Source organism: Haplochromis burtoni, unplaced genomic scaffold (assembly GCF_018398535.1).
Source record: "Haplochromis burtoni strain Fernald_Lab_line unplaced genomic scaffold, NCSU_Asbu1 Contig_6, whole genome shotgun sequence".
Lineage (NCBI taxonomy): Eukaryota > Metazoa > Chordata > Actinopteri > Cichliformes > Cichlidae > Haplochromis > Haplochromis burtoni.
The window spans coordinates 2519822-2539518 of NW_024582367.1; the positions used below are offsets into that span (position 1 = coordinate 2519822).

Genomic DNA, 19697 nt, shown 5'->3' on the forward strand with positions numbered 1-19697 from the left:
TTTTTAGACTCTGTCTCCCAAACTGATTTCAGAATAGCACAGCCTGCGCGCATCATTAGGGATGATCGTTCTTAGGGCCGCATTTAGCCACGGAGCTCTCTGAAAGGGATCTCCTTTTAAACTGAACTTTAAAACTGAATAGAAAATAAAACAGAAAAATAAACAGACTTCTAAAAACTGTAGTCAAGGTTTAAAAAAAAACTGAATACGCCATCAAAATTAACATTAATTTCTCACAGCTGGTAGAAGTGAAGACGAAATGGATCCAAGATTCTCAGTTATTGTGGGGAGAAAATTGTCATGGGCAGAAATAAGAACTAGTTTCTATTTATGTTTTTAATACTGCAACAAAGGAATTTGATGACTACATTTCCCATTATTCCTTTCAATCCCGACATGCAAGATGTACAGTGGCGTCACAGGCGTTTGGTAACGTAGTCCCCGCACGTATTTTTCATTCAGGCAGCATTTGAATAAGGAAGATGGCGGCTGCAGCGGTGGTTGAGTTTCAGAGAGCTCAGTCTCTCATTAGCACGGATCGCAACGCCTCTATCGACATCCTACATTCAATAGGTGAGTCTTAGGCTGGTGTTTTGAGGTGAATATCATCCCATTCACTGCTGTAATGAATGATTTTACAGTTAGTGTGAGGCGGCGGGGTTAGCATGTAGCTAGTGGCTTTGAATAGCTGGAGCCGGTGGTGTGCCGTGCTGACTCACTGTAGAACGGTGGCTAACGGGAATTGCTAGCTGGTGGATGTTAGCTCGTTAGCACCGTTGCTAACTCTAGGCCTAGCCATGGAATGTGTCTGTTGGTGGTTGTCAGAATTGTGCATGAGTTCCACTGTGTGTGTGTTGGAGCTGTGACACTGAGCACAGTTGTCATTGACCCAACTAAAGACTGTCATGTTAGCATAGTTACTGTTGAGGCTAACATCATTAGCCTGTTATCAAAAGCCTCTCAACAACACAGTGAAAAGCAGCTACCTTATAAAGCGAGAGGACCTATAACCTGTTTCATAATCAGCTGGACCTCTATAAATAACTAAATGATGGTGTAAACACACGAGTAGTGGTAAAGAGTTCTTACATTTCCCACAACAGACGTAGCTGTCCCCAATCTGCCTTGTCACACCAGCCCTACTAGCTGGCAAGATGTCATTTTCTCTTGTTTACCTCTAAGGAACTTATGTTCTTTCCACCTGTATATCTCTAGTATCAGTGCTGACATTATTAAATGCTCAATTCCCCTGAAACTGCTCAAAGGGGCAAAATCATTTCTTAGTTATTAAGCCACAAATTGACTGTTTCCTTCAGGATTGTTTTCTTTATTAAATTAGTTGGATTTTGGAGATGGTTATGGGACTAAGATATCTCAGTTTTGTCCTGCACAGCTTTGGCATTTCAAAAGTATTTCAAAAGATTTGGTTATTGAGGATTTTATAGAACCAAGAAAATGTAATTTTATTTATTTAAATATTTTTGGTTAAACTGTTTATGTCACATGACAAATCACAAGATGGGACTGTGTATTGTTATAATAAAGTGTGGATCACTATGCATGTTTGTAAATTTACTTGCCTCATAGTTATATTTTAATATTTTTTTCTCATGTGAACTTGTTATGTTCATCAGTGAGAAGAGATGTTCAAGAGAACGATGAGGAAGCGGTTAGAGTTAAAGAACAAAGCATCTTGGAGCTGGGCACACTGCTGGCAAAAACGGGACAAGCTGCAGGTAATGTTCAAAGACATTCTGTGTACATTTTATGTTTGGCTAAAACCTGGGTCCTGTTCCAGAAAACAGTTTCAGTAAACTCTGAGTCTAGACTTAAAGTCGGAATTGATTTACTCTAACATGAGAAAAGTTAAGCTTCCAGAAAAGCTCATCTGACAGGGGTGAAATTCAAGTTACATCAACTGAATATAAAAATATAAACCATACAGATAATGGTTACATCTAGTAAGAATATCTCACTGAGATTTCAGCATTTGTAGTGTGAACTTGTGCTGATCTGATAAGAGCTCTTATAGCTGCTTTAGGTGCAGCAGGAGGTGCCAATCAGAGAGAAGAGGTGCCAATCAGAGAGAAAACCTGCCAGTGAGCAAGTTAGGTTCACAATCTGTTTAGGTTATACGTCTTTTTGCAACAAAAAACTCAGTTTTCCCCATTTCAGGGTTAACAAAATAAGTTTTCCCTAAACCTGTTGCAGGGCGCTGCTCAGACTAAGAGATGTTGTCATATATATGTTTTTGCTCTTAAAGTTTTGAATAAGTTTTTTTTGTTTTTGTCCACAGAACTTGGTGGACTCCTGAAATTTGTGAGGCCTTTCCTGATGTCCATCAGTAAGGCCAAGGCGGCTCGGCTCGTCCGCTCTCTGTTAGATCTATTCCTTGACATGGAAGCAGCAACGGGGCAGGAGGTGGAGCTGTGTCTTGAATGCATTGAATGGGCCAAGGCTGAGAAGAGGACCTTCCTACGACAAGCTCTGGAGGTAAAAAGATGTCTAGCATAGGCTTGTAAAAACCCTAAAATGTGTAAGCCCATACATGTTAAAACAGTGCTACGAAGTTTTTTTCGTAGCACTGTTTTTTTCCTGAACTCTATCACTTTTACACCAGATGTGGCCTTTCTACTTTATAAAAGGAAGGGGAAAGATAACTGGATTAAGTGGGGGGATGTTTTGTATTTTGGAAGTTTGATAGTAAAGACCTCCAGAGTAGTAAAAGCAACAAATTGCAGTACATGAACTGTGCCATTCTGATAGAAGAGGAGTATAAAGATGGTTATTGGATTTGTCATAAATGAAGTTATTGCTAGCTGATATATCTGTCCTCCCACCTGACCTCACTTAGTGCTGACATGGAACACAGTTTATGAGTAATGATAGTGAAAACAAAGAAATATGATATCCCAAACATAAATAGCAGCTGTGGGAGAGATCAGATTTAATGCGTTCTGACTCATGGAGTGGGAGACGCTGTGATTTCAGACAGATAATGATGGAGCGATTGGTTGTGCAACACCACCACTGTGACTCTGAGATGAACCTGGATGAAAACAGGAAACCTAAGAATTCTTTACCTTTGCCTGAAGAGGATGACAGTTGTAGTTGTAATTTACAGCAATTATTGGAAAGCTAATAAAATGCTCACGGTGTGATTTCTTGATGCTCAGTGCGGAGCTCGATATGATACCTGCAAGAAACAGTTTGATACCAGTTACAACCAGATGTTTTCATCATCAAAATGCTGTAGAAGTTAAGATTACTCTGATGGAATTAATAAAGGGTACGATTCTGTCATTAGTTGTTTCTTATGACTGCTTCCATGTCACAGCTGTTGCTGCTGTTCTCTGCTCATCTAACAGCTTCTTGTTCTTTCAGGCACGACTGATCTCGCTCTATTTTGACACCAAAAGATACCAGGAGGCCTTGGCTCTCGGTGAGTGTTTAGAGATCCTTTTTAACATTTTTATGTTTTGGGTGAATAGCAATGTCTGTTTTCTACCACCAAGATATTTGGCAAGAAATCTTTCATTCTTCTAGTGCTAAATTTAAAAAGTTAATGCTTGACTAAAATACTTCATAAATAGGGGGTTATGGGAGGAAATTGAGCAGCACATATCAGCACTATAATTGTGCATTCATCCCCAGGCAATTGCATAATTTTGATCAAAGTTATTGCAGAAGCTGGCGTACACAATATTAACCCAGATTTGCCCTCTTACCCTCAGGCTCCCAGCTGCTCCAGGAGCTGAAAAAGATGGATGACAAAGCTCTTCTGGTTGAGGTGCAGCTGCTTGAAAGTAAGACATACCACGCCCTCAGTAACCTGCCCAAGGCCCGCGCAGCCCTCACTTCAGCCAGAACCACCGCCAACGCCATTTACTGTCCTCCAAAGCTCCAGGCAGCTCTGGACATGCAGTCAGGTAAGAGTTACCAAAGTCTTACCTGGAATAACTTTCTGTCTGGGCGAATTATCAAAAAATGGGAGACTATTTTTTTTCCTTCATTTTTTTATTCATAAAGATGCGGGATTGTTAAAGGCCAGGTTCACAGTTGACCAGCTGATTACTGCTGAATATTTCTTGCATGGGGCTGAAACGGTTAATAAGGCAGATGGATATAACAGCTAATGAATGGTGTGCTCATCCATTGTAGAAGGTAACTGAACAGACTACATAATATTATACCTCTGCCTGAAGGTACATCATCCATGCTCTGCTCAGTAGAAGCGCAATGATCCGATACTGATTAAGAAAAAGTAACAATCAGCCTAAACAGTCCCTCTGAATAACTAGTGAAAAAAGAGGTGTCAGATTTAACACTGATGATGCTTGAAAAATGTTGCAAGGGTTAGTTTCACATTTTTACAGTAAAATGAACAACTTAGTTGTTCAGAGGAGGGGAAAGGACTGATGTCAGCAGATGCTATGACGATGTGAGATCGGCACAGTTTTCTGGCTTTTTAAGCCATCCTTTCCTGCAACACTACCATGCAAAAATTCAGACTTTGTCATTGATAGAATCTTTTATGTCATTCGATTGCAAAAGTTGGATATGTGGAAAATTAGTGCCTGATGTCTACCATGTTGTCCTCTTTTGGTTCAGTCATTGAGCAGGTGCCAGGCATGCCATAAATCTTTGACGAGATGCCCTTTTCTACAGTTTAATATTGTTTGATAGGATCTCATAGTAAATGGTAATTTTCTGGCCCTTTTTCCTTTTTCTTAGTTTCAGCTTTATTTACAAAAAAGGCACATTTTTCTATTCTTAAGTTGAATGAAGTTATGGTGGTTTAGAGTAATAAAATGTTGATGTAGACAGTGCTGCACCATCAAGAATTTTTACCCTTATTAATAATTATTTTGTGTTTTAATAACATAAAGCAGGTCTTTTCTCGACAGGTGCATGACAAATTTAGATTTGATCTCCAGTGCCTCTAACGGTTATGAGTATGTGAAAACCACACAGTTTCTGATGTTGAAGCCAGAAGAGCTTGGAGGCATGATCTTATCATATTTATTCATGGATATAAATGGCGGAGTGGATGAATACAGTAGAGCTTTTCTAGTCTTATAAACAGTTTAAAGCAGTTTGCACCAAAAGCTGCATTCAGGCAGCTCTTTTACGATTGCATACATACTCATGACACATCTGGGATGTTTTTGACTTTCAGTGTTTTGTCTACACGGCAAAATACAGACTTTGAGGTGCTTGGGATCAAACTGCTAAATTCCTGATTACAGGATGGCTGACTAAATTCTTAGACTTAGCTGCATAACACAATTTGACCTGAAAATATGACACAACATGATCATTTCTTTTGTACTTTCCAGCGTTATGATTAAGTTGTCCATGTCGGGCAACGCCCAGAGAAGCTCAGCACATGGTGGTTTTAATACTCTTTGGAGTCATGCAGTCATATGGCAGCCTCGGCGCTCCGAGTTTTTGTTGAAGCATCACATACTTCACTGTTGTGGGTTTTTGTTTTTGCCTGAAATGGTAACTGTCATGCTGTGTCATCTCTGGTGCAGGGATCATCCATGCAGCAGAGGAGAAAGACTGGAAGACAGCCTACTCCTACTTCTTTGAGGCCTTCGAGGGTTACGACTCAATCGACAGCCCCAGAGCCATCACAGCACTCAAATACATGCTCCTGTGCAAAATTGTACTCAACTCGTAAGTAGTACTTATACTGTTTTACAGTAATACGTGGTACTAAACACTCTTTAAATGTCTAATGAATGTATTTATTACTTGACTCTTTCAGGCCAGAGGAGGTACAAGCCCTGATCAGCGGTAAACTGGCCCTCAGATACGCAGGCAGACAGGCAAGTACAAGCTGTCATTGGATTTTTATCCAAACACGGAAAGAATCACAAATGCTGCAAACCACCTTTTGAACTAAATAAAATAGAAATATCAGTTGTGGATTATTCACAAAGCAGCAGCTTTAGTGTGCAAAGGTGTAATAAACGTGTTATTTAAGTGAAGCACACAGTTTTTGTGCGAGTGCTGCAGAATTTTACTCAAATCTTTGATGATATTTGAATTTAAATAAATGTGTTGGTGTGTTTCAGAAGAAAATGACCTTCACTGTAACTACCAGATATTTCTTAGTTTTGTGTGGGTGCTTCATTAATGTTTTTTTTCTTGATAAAAACATTACTAATATTTTTTTCTCATCTTTCTGTTTGTAGACAGAAGCATTGAAATGTGTAGCCCAGGCCAGCAAGAACAGATCATTAGCAGATTTTGAAAAGGTAAGAATGCCTTTAGCATTGTCAAATTTTGCCCGGTGGCTTTAGATAAAGATAAAGAAACACACATTTTGTCATTATGGTCTCTTTGGCCTCACATTTGTCAGCTGAGGGTGAGGTGACACACTCAGAAGTTAACATTAGGTCCTCGATTTTCATTTTGAAGGATTAAAACCTTGACGTTTTGTGTCGTAAGCTGCCTCCTTGTTATTTGACAATTTAAAGTTTTCCTAAGTCAGAGTTTGGCATGTTCCAGGCCCTCACAGAGTACAGAGCAGAGCTGCGGGACGACCCAATCATCAACACTCACCTGGCCAAGCTGTACGACAACCTGCTGGAACAAAACCTCATCCGAGTCATTGAACCATTTTCCAGAGTGCAGGTGAGAACATGCAAGGCTCAGGTGTATATAGGAAACCCACCACTGTAATACAAAATGTGAAAACTTTTACCAATCAGTCCTAAAACTTTACATTTGCTGAAAAGTAAAGTTGTATTTGTGTCTTTGAAGAAAAAACATCTCATAACATGGGGGATCGTTGTAAATACAGCCGCTAGCAGACTTTGTTGCCCTGGCAGCCATATAAGCCCCCCTCTGCTTTTCTGAGTTAATGCGATACCATCTCTTGGCCTGAAAGCTTGATTTTATAAGCAATAATGCTTCCCCCTCCCCTGCTGTTTGGTTTATTACACTTTCATTTTGGTGAAAACTTTGGGAGATACTGGCATCTTTCTCTCTAGAGTCACTGCATAACTGCGTGAATATATTTTAGATGCATCACCTTATTTCCCAAAGGTATATCAGTTTGAGTGATCCTGGAGAAACCCTGCAATATCCAGAAATGGCACACGGACACACTGTGGACTATTAGCATGATGAGGCAGCTACATTAAAAGCCTTTCTATTTGATTTAACTCTTGTGCTAATCATACAGTTTATACTGCGTATTTCTATCAAACAATAGAAGCTGAAGTCTGCGTGACTGCAACAGGTCTATTACTTAATACTAGTACAGACTGATGTTATTGTTTGTTCTTCATCATTACAACTGAAAAATGTATAATTAAGATCTGTATTTAATTTGTGTCCTTCGGTTTTCAGATAGAACACATATCAGGTCTAATCAAACTATCTAAGGTAAGTGTTGCTGCATTTTGGATTTATTATTTATTTAAAATTTTTTAAGCTAACATTCAGTCTTGTCTATCTCAGCTCATTTTTAATTCCTCATCTTTATCTCTTTAGGGCGATGTTGAGAGGAAATTATCACAAATGATTCTGGACAAAAAGTTTCACGGTAATTGTGTTGTTGTATTAAAAAAAAGTATTTTGCAAAGCTATACTCGGCAGTCTGCTGTAATACTGTTTTTTTTGCACGCCGCCTTAGGAATCCTCGACCAAGGTGAAGGTGTTTTGATCATATTTGAAGAACCCCCAGTGGACAAAACATACGAAGCAGCTTTGGAAACAATTCAGAACATGAGCAAAGTCGTGGATTCGCTTTACAACAAAGCCAAGAAGCTGACATAGGTGAGTAAAATGAAAGGATTCGGTTATATGTGCAGTCTTCTTTCTCTCGTCTAAATCTATTTTTCTTCTTCTTTTTTAAACCCCCTCAGAGCAGATCACTGCAGCAGTGAGATGGAGAAACTGTGTGTTTGACCAGCGTGTGCAACATTTTCAGAGGGGACAAGGGAGAGCAACAGGAAGTCCCACAAACTGCAACAAAACAGGATCCCCCACCATCAAACCCTCCCCCCTCTCTACCCCTCCTCCACGGACAATTTCATCACTTTTTTTTTTTTCCCTTTTCTTTTTATTCTTTTTAATTTTGATATCTCTTCAGGATTCTGTATAACACTCAGCGGCCATATCAGGCCATCAGGGAATATTGTACAACCACAATAAAAAAAGATGGAAAGGTTTAAGAATATATATATGTTTATATCTGCTGTAAGGTTCGGCCTGCCAAGCCTTAAAGCTGACTCCACTGCAACCTCAAAGGTGCAACTTTGACCTCTGTGGCCTCGGGCTCTGCGAGGCTTTCTCTTCCTCCTCCATATCTTTCAGAAGCACACTGTTCAGTTTTTGGAAGGTTGGGATGCTCCTTGGAGTGCTGATTTTTAGCCCAAGAGCTCCCTCTAGCTCTTTTTTTTTTTTTTTTTTTTTTCCCTCCTCCTCCTCGCCATATCAATGCCAACAGTTAGTCCCCTCTGTATTTCAGATATGTATTAAACACTTTCTTTGTTTTTGGTTTTTGTGTTTCTTTTTTTTTTTTTTTTTTTTTTTTTTTTTTTAAAAAGGAAATCAGATGGTTGCCACGTCTGCCCCTCCTGCTATTATAAGTTTCTAGAACAGACAGGATGCCATTTCACCACTAGTGCCATGTTTTCGGCGCTTCTGTTTGCCTCAGTGTTTGGATGCAATGAGATCGCAGGGTAGAGGTGGAGATCATCGCCTCTGAGCGTCTGTGAGTTAACCCGGGTGAACAGTTCTCCATTGTTAGTTCCTAGCACTAGTGTGGTATGCTAGCAACCAAACAATTTGTATGGTTTTGATTTGGTTTTTGATTTTTTTTTTCTTTTCTCGTTTTGTTTTTCTCTTATAAAGACATTTTCGAAAATAAATATTTTGTATTTTAAGGATTTTGTCTTGTCTCTTGCAAAAAAGAAAAAAAAGTTGATAATTTGGGCCAATGGAGCTAGTTTGTTAACCACTAAGCTGCATGAGGTGGTTAGTAGGCTGGTGTTTCATGTTGCAAAATTCTCTGACATGCATTTAATGATGGTAGAGTATCCCAGATGATGTATACAATAGCAAATGTCTTTTTTTTTTTTTTTAAAAGAAGAGGTGTTTACATTTAAAAAAATTAAAATTACTCCCAAAATGGAGATGTTAACACCCTAAGAACAAGACTACACTTTTGTGTGCTGCTCTGTCAGTAACAACTTTACATCAAAGGGCATTAAATCCATTTTTTCTAATGGCTTTGATTTTCATTTTGCTTTTTTTTCCCCACTAAAGGTAATTTGTTTTATCACATTGAATTAACCTTTTCTATGATTCTAAGCAAGATTTATTTCTTTCCTCAAAAAACAAGAAGCACAAGTCGTTACTGTAGCTGTCATGATAATTAAGAGTTCCAGATCAAATACTGCATCATTATGAGAAACTTTGGATCCCCTCGCAGCATTTCTACAGATTTTTTTTTTTTTTTACAGATTTTCCACATCTGAAATAAAGATTTCCATTTGCCTTTGAAATTTAAGCATCTTGTTTTCCAGCTTATGTTTTCATAAATAGTTTTCTGCTGTCCACGTGATTTGAAGGCAGTTATATTTAAGTTTTTATAACTCATAGAACAAGACGTGGTTATCAAATTGCACATTTATAGTAGTTCTTTATTAGAAGTTTTTCATGTGGAAACGATGTGATTCCCAGAGCAGACAGATCATACACTCACTGGACACTTACATATGCATTTTCCCTTTAAAACAGCCTTATTGCTAAGTAGCACAGATGGAACAAGCTGCTGGAAACAATCCTCAGATATTTTGGTCAATACTGACATTACCGCATCATATCAACACTTCCTGCAGATTTGTTGGCTGCACGTCCGTGATGTAAATCTCTCCCCTCCACCACATCCGAACATTGCTCTACTGCACTGAGTTCTTCATCTACAGAAACTATTTTGAGAAAACAAAACAAAAAAGTTTCACACATTATCTTCTTCACAGAATCCACAATCCATCTGACTAAGCACATTCACATTTTAGCCACATTTTTTTGTTTATTTGTTCTTTTCTCCCATAATTCTTTTTCCCAATGATAATAATGCCTATATGTTTAATATGTGTTTTCACCTATATATTGCAAATTACAATGTTGTATAATCCACAAATTGACATTTTAATATCTGATTTCCTAAAACATTTATTTCTTCAACGCCATTGTTTTATTATAGCTGGACTTAGGACCAGATAAGCCTGGTCCAAGGGCTACATAACTTTTGATATCCCTAAATAACATCCCAGTTTGAAATTTCTGAGGGTTTCTAATATGAAAGGAAAACACAGGCATAATAAAAACTGAAGACTGTAATCTAAAACTAAGTCTAAACCCAGCCTAATGTTATTGTGGATCATTTTTCCCCATATAGAAAAGATTTTGTTTTATCTATTATCTGACACAGCCTTTTTTTTGTCACCTTGGAGCAATCCAACCTGGGAGAAGATCAGTTTTATGGGTGTCTAAGGATTTCCGAAACAAGCTTCCCGTCGCTTGCGTGATGACGTTGCAGTACGTGTTGAAATCCCGCCTCCTTCGACGTCAGTCTGTGCGTTTACCTCTGTCAGCGGAAGCTTGATGCAGAGTTTTACCAGAAGTAGGATAAAAAACAAAAACAGCCCACAGTGATGTCTACACGGGTGAGTTTATTTGAAGCTCAGACTCAGAAGTACACTTGGAGCGGAAAATATTGAAGAATAAGCCGGAAATACACTTAGAGGACTGCAGGGGGGTTTGTACTCGGACAGTGAGCCAGCACAGCACTAGCTGTGTGGCAGATTCAGTTGTCATTCATAACTTCGTAGGCAGCCCGGAAGACAAATGGAGTATCTTATGACCAGTGTGAAACTCAGCATTCATGCAGCTGTTTTTGTTTCCCACCTGTGAATTATTATAAGTAACATTTGCCATATTTGGGCTGTTTAGCTGTGTTTTTAGCCTCGATATAAAAAACCTGCTGTTCAGGGTTGGATGTGTCTCTGAAGTGAAATGAAGGAAGTGTTGCGGTGTTTAATGGGTAAAAGGGAACAAGAAAGGCACATAAAGAGAAACGTTTACTGTAAGCCCAAACTTACTTTTAACTTAGTGTTAAAAATTGCATTTTTACTAATACTTTAGCTACTTTCAATTAACCAGTAATTAAGCCTGAAAAGCCCTATGTCACTGGGTATAGGGCTTTTCAGAGATATAGGGTATTTGGTGATTTTAAAAGTGTGATATTCTAATATATCATCCTATATATTAATTCACACACATGAAACAAACACATTTCAGCAGCATTTTTGTTATATGCAGTAATATATTTGCTTAGGTACTGGGGCCTGTAATTGAAAGTAAGGTTAGTATATCCAGGGTATGTTTCCTTTGTGTGGATTCACCAACTGACATATCAATCAGACTAAGCAGTCACATGAAGCTGGTCATCATCTCATTAAGTTAACCCAGGATTTCCCAATCTTGCTACAAGTGTATTTGTAAGGGGAGGCGTTAACAGCACAGCCGCTGATTTTGCAAAATAAGATGCACCTTTAATAGCAACCCTGCTGCTGCAGACATATCAGCATTGTAAGAGAAAAAACTCTATACAATAGTTTAGCATTAAAAGTACTGCATTAATGTGTGTGTATTCTAAATGCTTTGATCAGTAATACTGGAAAAGAACTACTAGGCTATCTTAATAAAGTATAGTCTATTTGAAGGCATCTCTGTCAAGACGTGAGAGAATCTGATACATTATAGTCAAGTAGCTTTTTCTATTAAAGTTGTATTTAATACAGTTAATACTATAGCATAATTCATGCGTATAATATTAGTATCCATAGCTTTAAAATTAATGTAGTGATCGTCGTTTAGATTCACCTCGGCATAGTACAGGTGTTACTGTCAAAAAGAGAAAGAATGGGCTGTTCTCAGCCAGTGCAACATGTAAACGTGCATTTTGTCTGCGTACACACAGCCTTCGTTTTTAGTCAGTTTTGCTGTAGCTGTGTAAAACAAAGTGCCGCTGGATGAGAGTAAGAGGAAAGATCAATTATCTTCTTGTTTAAGCTCGTTAAACAGATGGTTTGCTAAAGGACTTTTATCAGATTTTTCCCAGTAAACATCTTTAATGTTGATAACAGAAGTGAGGGCTGCTGTGGACTCTAGAAAAACATGTTCTTTCATTCCCCCAGTTCAACATCGCGGTCACTGTTTGCTGTGTGGAGCTAAGTTGTTAACTACACCCATATTGACAGTAAGCTTCACTGCTGTTTTGTCATCAAACTTATTGCTGAGAAAAACAGAGGCCTCTTGGGCTAAATCTTATAATAGATACTGAGTGTAGTTGCAAATGTGAGTCAAGTATGGTTTTACATGCCATGTCACCTTTCTGCTGTACAATAAAATTGAGTCTGTTCACCTGGACGTAGTGTTTTCAATGGGAGAAACATTTCATGATTCATCCAGGTGACTTCTTCAGTTTCAGAGGCTTTTTTAGGCTTTTTATGGTACTTTGGTACTCTTTTTGTTCAGAGAGGAAGGGGAGGCGGCCCACTGAACATGGGCCAAGACACCTTCCTGCTATTGTTTTCCCTTTTTCAATGAACAAACCTAAAACAGTTCTTATTATCACCAACAACTCGCCAAAAAAATAACAATTCTTAATACTTTTGACCTCGGATAGACTGACAATCTGAGATTATCAGGAGAGCTAAAAGGCACAAGCAAGCCTACTTCCTGAAATGCTCAAAGTAGGCCAAGATTAACGTTTTTAGATCTAGGTCAGCACTTAATCATCTTTTTGGATATTTGTGATGAAAGCAGGTTAAATCTTGGTCGCTTTCTAAGAAGGATGTAATGAGATGGGAGTTTTCTTGTAATTTTCAAGATTTTGTTTCTACAGCAATTTGGTTTGGTAATGTTTTTTTTGCTACGCAGCCTGTGTGTGTCAGTATAAAGACTTTTGTATGAATTTGCCTTGAGACATTTTCTGTTTTCATAGTTTCATAATTATTTTTTTACACAACAGCCTGATGTGGAGTCATAAAGATCACTGAGCTGAAAACCTAGTGTGCAATTACAGTACAAAATGATTCTTCAAGGCCAGTGTAAGAGTTGACTAGGCTACGCAAAGAGAGTAGTAAAAAAAAGCATGCATGCATGTGACTCAGGTGTGCAGAAAGTTAATGTTCTGCTGTGGCTTTGACATCATTGCTTTGCATAGTGCAACTGACAGGAAAAAACCTACCAGCACAGAAAAAAAAGATTGTACAGGCCCGTGGTGCATTGGACTGCTAGTTTTAAACCTTTTTAAAGATTAGGGTGCACTAAACCAAAATTTGAAGGCACACTTCATTAATACTAGCAATAAAAGGCTTCTTGGTTCAGCCATGACAGCACACGTGTGCTTCTATGCTGTTAAATTCAGCTGGGTAAATCCAAAAAGGAAGGAAATAATACAAATTATCATGTCACTTTCCCCATGATGCACTTCCCACCTGACAAATTTACCTTTAACTGGTAGAAGAAGTGAGGTAATGTGCTAACAGTTTTAGCTAAGTTGCAAAATTAAATTAATTAATTTACAATTATTCTGGCCAAGTGTGATGATCTGATTCTTTTTTGTGTCATGTATGACCATAGGCCGACCAAACCTTTTACCCTGAGGTTTTTCTACACAAAACCAACACAAGTGATGTAAAGACATAACTTGAGAAATGCTTTTATTTGTATTTTTTGTCTTTTGCAAAGTCACATTTTTTTTTTCTCTGTTCAGGTTATGCAAACGGCTCGATGCCCGTCAGACGAATTGTCGCTCACCAACTGTGCTATCGTCAGTGACAAGGATCAACATTTTGAACAGTGAGTCAGATTTTTGGTGTGCATCTACACAGGCTGTGTGTCTAGTTTCGTCAAACCAGTGGGTTTATGTATCAGCTGATAGTGATGTCTGCATTCAGATTTTTGACGTTCTAGTAGATGGACAGACCCAGTTAACAGACCCCATTATGGGATGGATGTTTGTATGTCCATGGAATTTGCTGAGTCATGGTCTGATTAATCCAGTAAGATACAACTTAAAGTAAAATAGATACAAACTGTTGTTGTTATGCTGTTAAAAGGCCAAGAATGAACTGTCCAGCCCAAATCATTCAGTTTATAATCATAAATTCATCAAAGACAATTAACGTAAACATGTTAGGTGCTTCTGTGAAGGACAGTCAAACATGTTACCATTACATTTATAATATATGACTTCATTCGTAACTCAAGCCAAGGTATCTCGTTTGAAAACCTTTGTCAAGACAAAAAAAAAGTAATGGGAATTTGTTTGTTTCAACTGTTTGCTTCATGTTTGCTTTCCTTCTAATTCTTCGTCTCGATGCAGACACGTGATTGTGCACAATTCAGCCCACAAGTATGTTTTCACCTTGAAGCCGCATTCCAGTGTGAACATCAACACCATCGCCTTCAGTCAGGCTCAGGTAGGCTCAAATGTTTGAGAGTTTCAGATGATCCTTGGCTGCATGTTATCACTGATTACTCAGTTCTTTGATGTATTTCCTGCAAATATGATATCTCGGTATTTTTACCGATACTTTTTTACCACGACTGTTTTCTGTAAGTACAGCGTCTTTAAATTCAAAGGTTGTAGATGTCAGGACCTTAGCAGGTCTTAAATTGGGTAAAAACAAACTCAGATAAACCATAAAACATGACATAAATAAATGTGTCATAAATTAATAAAGTTAAAATGCAGAAACAGTCTGTGCAAAATTAATTATCAGACCGTGCAATGCTCAAAGAAACAGCAAAATAACCCAAGAGATCTACCTCAGACTGTACAGGCCTCAGCTAGCATGTTAAATGTTAAGGTTCATGACAGCACCATTGGAGAAAGAGTGAACAAGTATGACTTGTTTGGAAGTGCTGCCAAAAGAAAGCCTCTTCTCTCCAAAACGTAAACAGCAGCATGGCTCAAGTTTGCAAATTTATATGTGAACAACCCACGAGGATTCTGGAGCAATGTCCTTTGCACAGGTAAAGCGGAGATGTTTACCCATGATGTACAGTGCTACTTTGGCAAAAACTAAATAGTGGATATCAGTAACAACACCTCATGGGGGGGGGGGCTTGTTTTTCAGCCAACCTGAGCACCTCGCAGTCATTGAGTTGACCATGAACTTCTTTACATACAAAAGTATTCAGGTTTTACATGTGAGGCCATCTGTCCAACAGATACTAAATCATCAGGGGTAATTACACACGCTGCTTCTCCATTGTTTATTTTTTGTTAAATAATAATTACATAGTGTAATTTATGATGTGTTTCTGTTCATCTGAGGTTGCATTTACCTAACTTTAAGACCTGCTGTAGAATAGATCATTTATTATGTCCTGAAATGTAAAACCTTAGACTTGACAGAGTGTACTTTTTCTGTTTTATTGATGGTATATACTGTATTTTGAACAAAAGCAGCAGGTGAGCTCTTAGGTGTACAGCAGTGATTAGAGTGATTGACTGGAAAATGTGACATCCTAGCACGTATTTAAAAGCAGAGGTAACCTGCGTCAGGAGCTGCTGTAGTTTTCAGGAAACTTAGTAAAACACTTCAACATTTTCACCTTTTGACCGATTAATGTTTTTAATCAGTAACAAATAGCTCAGTGTTTTGGATGAGAGGTTTCTATGAGTTCCTGAGCCACAGCTCATTACCTACAGTAGATTGCAGTAGTCACATGACCAAGCTGACCAGCATGGAAACTAAAACAATGCACTGTTTGGGACACAGTGAGCAGCAACAGACACAAATTTGTGTCATAGATAGCTTCCACTTATTAAAAAAATGCATGAAAACACTTTGATGGTGTTCAACAAAGCATATTGTTGTGTATTGCTCTTTTAATCTTCATAGCAGTTTGCAATCTGATATTCTGACAAGTAAACGTAAAAACTGTGGTAGTTTGAGAGCTCTTTGCATGGACCTCTTTGTTTGTCTCAAACTGTCTGTTCCTGCTTTTTCCTCTTTTTGCCTTGCCTTTCTCTGCCTGCTCTTCTTCCATCTATAAACTTGGCAGCTACGACCGCACACAGGTACTACTGTAACCCCCTCAAAATGGTCTTATTTTACCACAAGAATTATACTTACTGAATGACCATTTAAAACATGGAAACTGAGTCTGCCTGCTGTCTCAAATAAAAATGGCTAGTTGCCCATCAAAGACACGAGTGATGTATTTCAGTGGAGTTTTGTGAAATAAGACCATCTCGCAGAGGAATGTTGCACTGTGAAACGTGCAGTGATGTTTTCTGTGTGGTAGCTTCGTAGAAAATGTTAGTGCCTTTTAGACTGCTAAATGTTAGCAAGGTTGTTGCCATAGTGCGTCACTTTTTAAGAGCAAATGATAAGGCGTGGAACTAAATCAATCACTTCTCTTTGTTCACAGAGAAAATGGGCAGGCATAATAATTGGACAAGAGATTGAAGGTGAGTTGAAGATTTAATCTTTTCAATGCATTTTTTATTTAAAGCTTTCCACATTTGGCCACTTGGGGGCAGCAGAGCAAAATTAATACAAAACATGAAGTTTTTTTTGCTTTTTGTTAATTTGTTTTCTCCCCATCTGACTTCTTTTGGACAAAGAAGTCCCGTCTTCACTTTACAGATATGTGATACCTCGTAAATAAGTAATAAAGTGTTCACTTCATTTGAGGTTTTTCCTGGTTCATATTGGGGATGAATTTGTGAGACAGTACACAAGATTGACAGAAATCTCTGCATTTTCATCCTTTTTTCATCCTGTTATTCTCGAGGCTTTAGAATGCAGTTATACTGATATAGCTGATAATTAAGATAAATTCTGATAATAATAATAATTTCTCTTATGAGCAGCTCTCAGTAAAAGTTTCTTACATATATGTACAGGGTGCATAAACTAATGATTGCTCTAGTAAATGGGTGTGAAACTCATTTTAGTTCACAAGCCACATAGGGCCCATTAAAGAGAGCCAAACTAATGAAACCAGTGCACCACCAGTCTAAAAACACCTCTGACTTTAGCCTGAGTTTTGTGTAAAGAGGTTTCAGTATATTCTGAAAGGTCTAACACAAAACCTTTTGTGATTGCTACTTTTACATGGTTGTGTATTTATCAACAGAGTTTCAGTATTTCTCTCATAGAAGTGAATACCTTTAGAGTCACTGGCAACCAGATAAGAAGCACTAGCAGGGACCTTAAGGGTTCTTTGATGTAGCGTGCATACTTCTGACTGCACACTGCAGTCTTTCTCACTGTGCTAACTTCTGATGGTCTTATCATACAGATTTCTAATTGTGCGTGAGGTTAGAGGGTATAGCTATTATTCAAGTGTCAGGAAGGAATGAGGGAAAATGATTTGCCTGGCAGATTGAAAGACAGTTTAACAATACGTGTAGGTGTTGCCTCTGCATATCTGTCACAGAGGCTAGCCAGCATCCAGTGAAAGAGGAAGACTTTCCTTTGATAGATATTTTTACTTTGCCCCTTCGGCTAAAGTGGTGCGTCTTACTTGATTTGGGGGGAAGAAAAGAATAAATGTCGTCATAGTTTTAAAATTTGATCCCCGTGAAAAACATGAAAGCCCTTACTCTTATTCTTCACGTATTCTTTCTTTGGTATTTAAACCTACCATGTATTTAATCATTCAAATCATTTTCATAATGAATATAAATGTGGTAGCAGTGTCTTCTAGTGACTATGATTAATTTGGGCATATTGAATGTGGATATTTCCACTACCTGGCAGCAGTGGAAATATCAGCACGCTACTTGCAGACTATCTCATTTTCATAACGAGATAGCAGCAGTTTGAAGAGATTCAGTTTAGAGTGAAAGGGGATGATGGATCATATCTAATTCAGGAGCTGCCTGCTGGATTTCACATTTGGTTTCTCACATTAAAGGCTGAAGGAGCTGCTGGCTGCTAACGAGGAGCTAGTGATGTGGTTATCCCTCCATATGCACAAATGAGCTCAGATTCAGCTATTTAGTTAGCATTTAACAAGAGATGAGAGGGATACTAGTAGATATAGCAACACTCTCTTTAAATTCTAAAGTTATACATATCAGAACGTAATAAGTAACCTGGTGCTTAGCAGGTCTTAAAATTAGGTAAATAAAACCTCATATCAACTGCAAAAAAACTACATATTGCATTTGTTATTACTTATTTAATAAAAACTAAGCCAAATGCAGAGGCAATGTGCAAAAAACTAGGTATATTTTACTGCCCTATGTTGCTAATCAGCTTTATAAAAGCAACATTTTATCAGTTTGCTGTTCTGGACACTTTAGGTGGGTGTTAACAAAATGCAAAGGAGGAATGATGCCAGCAGTAATCAACTGTAACTGCTCATCAATCTGGGAGTGGTTAAAAAAAGTCAATTTTCACATTCCGACACATTTTGAAGTCCATCATTCTGCAGTGAGAAAGATTATTCACAAGTGGAAAACTCTAAACAGTTGCCAGTGTTCCCAGGAAGAGACCTAGCACATTCTTCTTTGGAAGTGTTGCCTCTTCTATTTACAAAGAACATGGCAGCATGGCTCAGGTTTGCAAAATTGCATCTGAAACTTGTGGTTTTGCACATCAGTTTATTCTGCTTTTATTTACATTTTGTGAGGCTTCATAGCCTTTTCAAACAGACAGTTTAGTACAGTTTTTTAGTTTTAGTAAAGCTACTAATGTCGTAACAGATTGAAATGTTTTTAGGCAACGGTGGTGATAAAAACAGCTTTCATGATGTCTTTTTTGAAAGTTTCTCCTTTTTCGTTTACATCAGCAGGCATAATAAATCATTTGGGATCAGTGTTTGGAAAGAGTCGAGGAGCTAAATAACAAGATGGAACAAGAGAAGCACTAACTTCTATCCAAATAACATGACTCCAGACAAATTCTAATGTTGCGCTTTACATGGTGGATATATGAATTGGCAACTGTTTCCTCACTTGTTCACTATGAAGTATTATCTTCAATGTAACTTTGTGTTTTGAAAACTGCTATACAAATAAAGTGATTTTTATTATTCGGACAGCTTTATTAGGTGATATAATAAACATTTTTACACATGCACTACAGTCCTACACTTTTTCAAACATTACTTTAGCTGTTTGCAAAAATACCAACTGTCACATCCAGCGTTAAATAGTCTGCCAGCTCCCCACTACAGTGCCGATGAGCAATGATTCAGGTTAACGAGAAATACTTTGTGCTTTCATTTTGTTCTTTTCTGCCATCACAGTGTCAAACTACACGTTTGACAAGTCCAAACAGTGTGTAAGCAGCATGACCGTGGAAATCGACTTCCTGCAGAAGAAGCAAGCAGACAGCAAGGCCTACGACACAGACAAGATGGCTGCTGAGGTTCTCCAGAGCTTCAACAACCAGGCCTTCAGTGTTGGCCAGCAGGTGCTTTTTGGCTTTAAGACTTTAAATACTGATTCTAAAACAAAACCGGAGACCAGTTTTAAAATGAAGCTTAGTAACACCTTTACACATAAATTTAAGAGTAAATATGTGATCATTTAAACTTGTTTACTACTTAAATGTGTGTGTGCTTGTTAAACTGATTTATCTATATGTGTTTTTGTTCGTTTTGTCCCGTGCATGTATCTTCTTTTTTAA

The 19697-nt window shown here is 38.1% G+C and overlaps 2 protein-coding genes across 4 annotated transcripts in view; both read left to right on the top strand.

The window, feature by feature from the left end:
* Nucleotides 1-323: 323 nt before the first annotated feature.
* Nucleotides 324-8906, top strand: psmd11b (proteasome 26S subunit, non-ATPase 11b). Of its 2 annotated transcripts, none has more exons than XM_005913669.3 (13): nt 324-573; nt 1635-1736; nt 2297-2493; nt 3385-3442; nt 3735-3929; nt 5538-5682; nt 5774-5834; nt 6204-6266; nt 6520-6645; nt 7366-7401; nt 7510-7561; nt 7652-7794; nt 7889-8906. In XM_005913669.3, the coding sequence occupies exons 1-12, from the start codon at nt 483-485 to the stop codon at nt 7792-7794; spliced, it is 1269 nt and encodes a 422-aa protein (XP_005913731.1). In that variant the 5' UTR covers nt 324-482; the 3' UTR covers nt 7889-8906. The 2 variants fall into 2 exon arrangements, with proteins under 2 accessions (XP_005913731.1, XP_005913730.1); XM_005913668.3 differs by having other exon boundaries at nt 336-573; nt 7884-8906.
* A 1655-nt stretch (nt 8907-10561) lies between these two features.
* The window catches only part of LOC102305424 (vesicle-fusing ATPase), a 28928-nt gene continuing 19792 nt past the window's right edge, over nt 10562-19697 (top strand). Inside the window, exons 1-5 of one of the 2 annotated variants that reach the window (XM_005913667.3) lie at nt 10562-10694; nt 13811-13896; nt 14423-14519; nt 16483-16522; nt 19315-19481. In XM_005913667.3, the coding sequence (XP_005913729.1) occupies nt 10683-10694; nt 13811-13896; nt 14423-14519; nt 16483-16522; nt 19315-19481 (402 nt within the window). In that variant the 5' untranslated portion in view covers nt 10562-10682. Of the gene's footprint in view, nt 10695-13810; nt 13897-14422; nt 14520-16113; nt 16130-16482; nt 16523-19314; nt 19482-19697 lie in introns of those variants that run through there. The other variant, XM_042223650.1, reaches the window with a different exon arrangement.

Bases quoted from the DNA above. Each gene is read 5' to 3' on its own strand.
- psmd11b (XM_005913669.3), top strand. From the start codon at position 483: ATGGCGGCTGCAGCGGTGGTTGAGTTTCAGAGAGCTCAGTCTCTCATT. The intron at 5,835-6,203 runs GCAAGTACAAGC...TTCTGTTTGTAG, and splicing joins TCAGATACGCAGGCAGACAG to ACAGAAGCATTGAAATGTGT. The intron at 7,562-7,651 runs GTAATTGTGTTG...ACGCCGCCTTAG, and splicing joins TCTGGACAAAAAGTTTCACG to GAATCCTCGACCAAGGTGAA.